We start from the raw sequence: 1,279 nt of genomic DNA, 5'->3' as shown, positions 1-1,279 counted from the left end.
TCAATTGCTACTCAGGTTGTCATTGATTTATGGCTTCGTTTGGTACGACTTTTTTATTGCTTCTGTTTTAAGCAGCAATAAAAAACCGTCCCAAACGAAGTCTATATCTTTTTTATTTATGCGCTTCTTAGTTGGGATATTTGTTTTCAAAGACTGATTTCCTTGTTATTCACAGAGAGGTAGCAGTGTTGGTGATGCTGGGGGTGCTGCAGATAGAGTTCTCAATCAACTTTTGACAGAGATGGATGGAATGTCTGCGAAGAAAACCGTCTTCATTATTGGTGCTACCAACAGACCTGACATCATAGATCCCGCATTGCTCAGGCCAGGGCGTCTTGATCAGTTAATTTATATTCCACTTCCAGATGATGCTTCTCGTCACCAGATTTTTAAAGCTTGTCTAAGGAAGTCCCCTGTATCCAAAGATGTTGACATATGGGCCCTTGCTAAGTATACCCAGGGCTTCAGTGGTGCAGATATTACCGAGATTTGCCAGCGTGCTTGTAAATATGCCATCAGGGAAAATATTGAGAAGGTATGCTCTATCCTTGCCATCTATCTCTTCTAGGGGTGTGTCAAAATGAGTCGACTGGTCGGGTTTATGGTCAAACCTGACTTGACCCAGGTCTAAAGGGGTCTACCCGAATCCGATCTGATTTTACAAATGGGTTGGGATTTCTAGCCCGGACCCGACCCCACACGGGTTGCCGAATTGACCCGACCCGACCCATGACCTGTTTGCAAAATGCCAATTTGAAGCCGGTGACCAGGTGCGAGACTATTGGTCCAGCGGGGGGCTAGGGTGGGGTTGATTGGGAGAGACCAACAGACCAGGTGAGGCTACGATCTTGCGGTCCCGAGTCGTGAGGCCCGCGACGTGTGCAATCTTGCAGTGTCCGGGCGAAGCCAGCACGAGATAGGGCCGGAAACGCGGCTAGGCAGGAGCTCGCAGCCTCGCACCCCGCGGAAAAAGCCGCAAAACCAGGTTAGGTCGCGTGGTATTTGGGTTAAACGGGTTGACCCGAATCCGAATTTTTCGGGTTGGGTTCGGATCGGATTTTTGGGACGTGTCAGAAATTGGCACCCCTAATCTAAATTCGGGTCGGGTTCGGATTGGATTTTTGGGTCGTGTCAGGAAATTGACACCCCTAATCTCTTCATATCATTTGAACAATAGGACTTTGTCACTACCTGTATACTTCTCACTTTTGAAAGGCTTGGTGTTGCTTAATCATTTGCTGCCTCTTGATTCTTCCCTTAGGACATCGAGAGGGAGAGG

General features: G+C 47.8%; 1 protein-coding gene across 1 annotated transcript; it reads left to right on the top strand.

The window, feature by feature from the left end:
• Positions 1–6: 6 nt before the first annotated feature.
• On the top strand, positions 7–1,276 carry LOC110112002 (cell division cycle protein 48 homolog; the record flags this gene model as incomplete). The annotated part of the gene is made up of 3 exons (XM_020844075.2): positions 7–15; positions 176–535; positions 1,262–1,276. Coding segments are annotated over exons 2-3 (309 nt in total), but the record flags the coding sequence as incomplete, so codon positions are not given.
• Between the last annotated feature and the right edge of the window lie 3 nt (positions 1,277–1,279).

This window comes from Dendrobium catenatum, unplaced genomic scaffold (assembly GCF_001605985.2).
Source record: "Dendrobium catenatum unplaced genomic scaffold, ASM160598v2 original_scaffold_29782, whole genome shotgun sequence".
NCBI classification, from domain to species: domain Eukaryota; kingdom Viridiplantae; phylum Streptophyta; class Magnoliopsida; order Asparagales; family Orchidaceae; genus Dendrobium; species Dendrobium catenatum.
The sequence above is the reverse complement of the archived record's forward strand: the minus strand, read 5'-3'. Positions and strand labels throughout refer to the sequence as shown.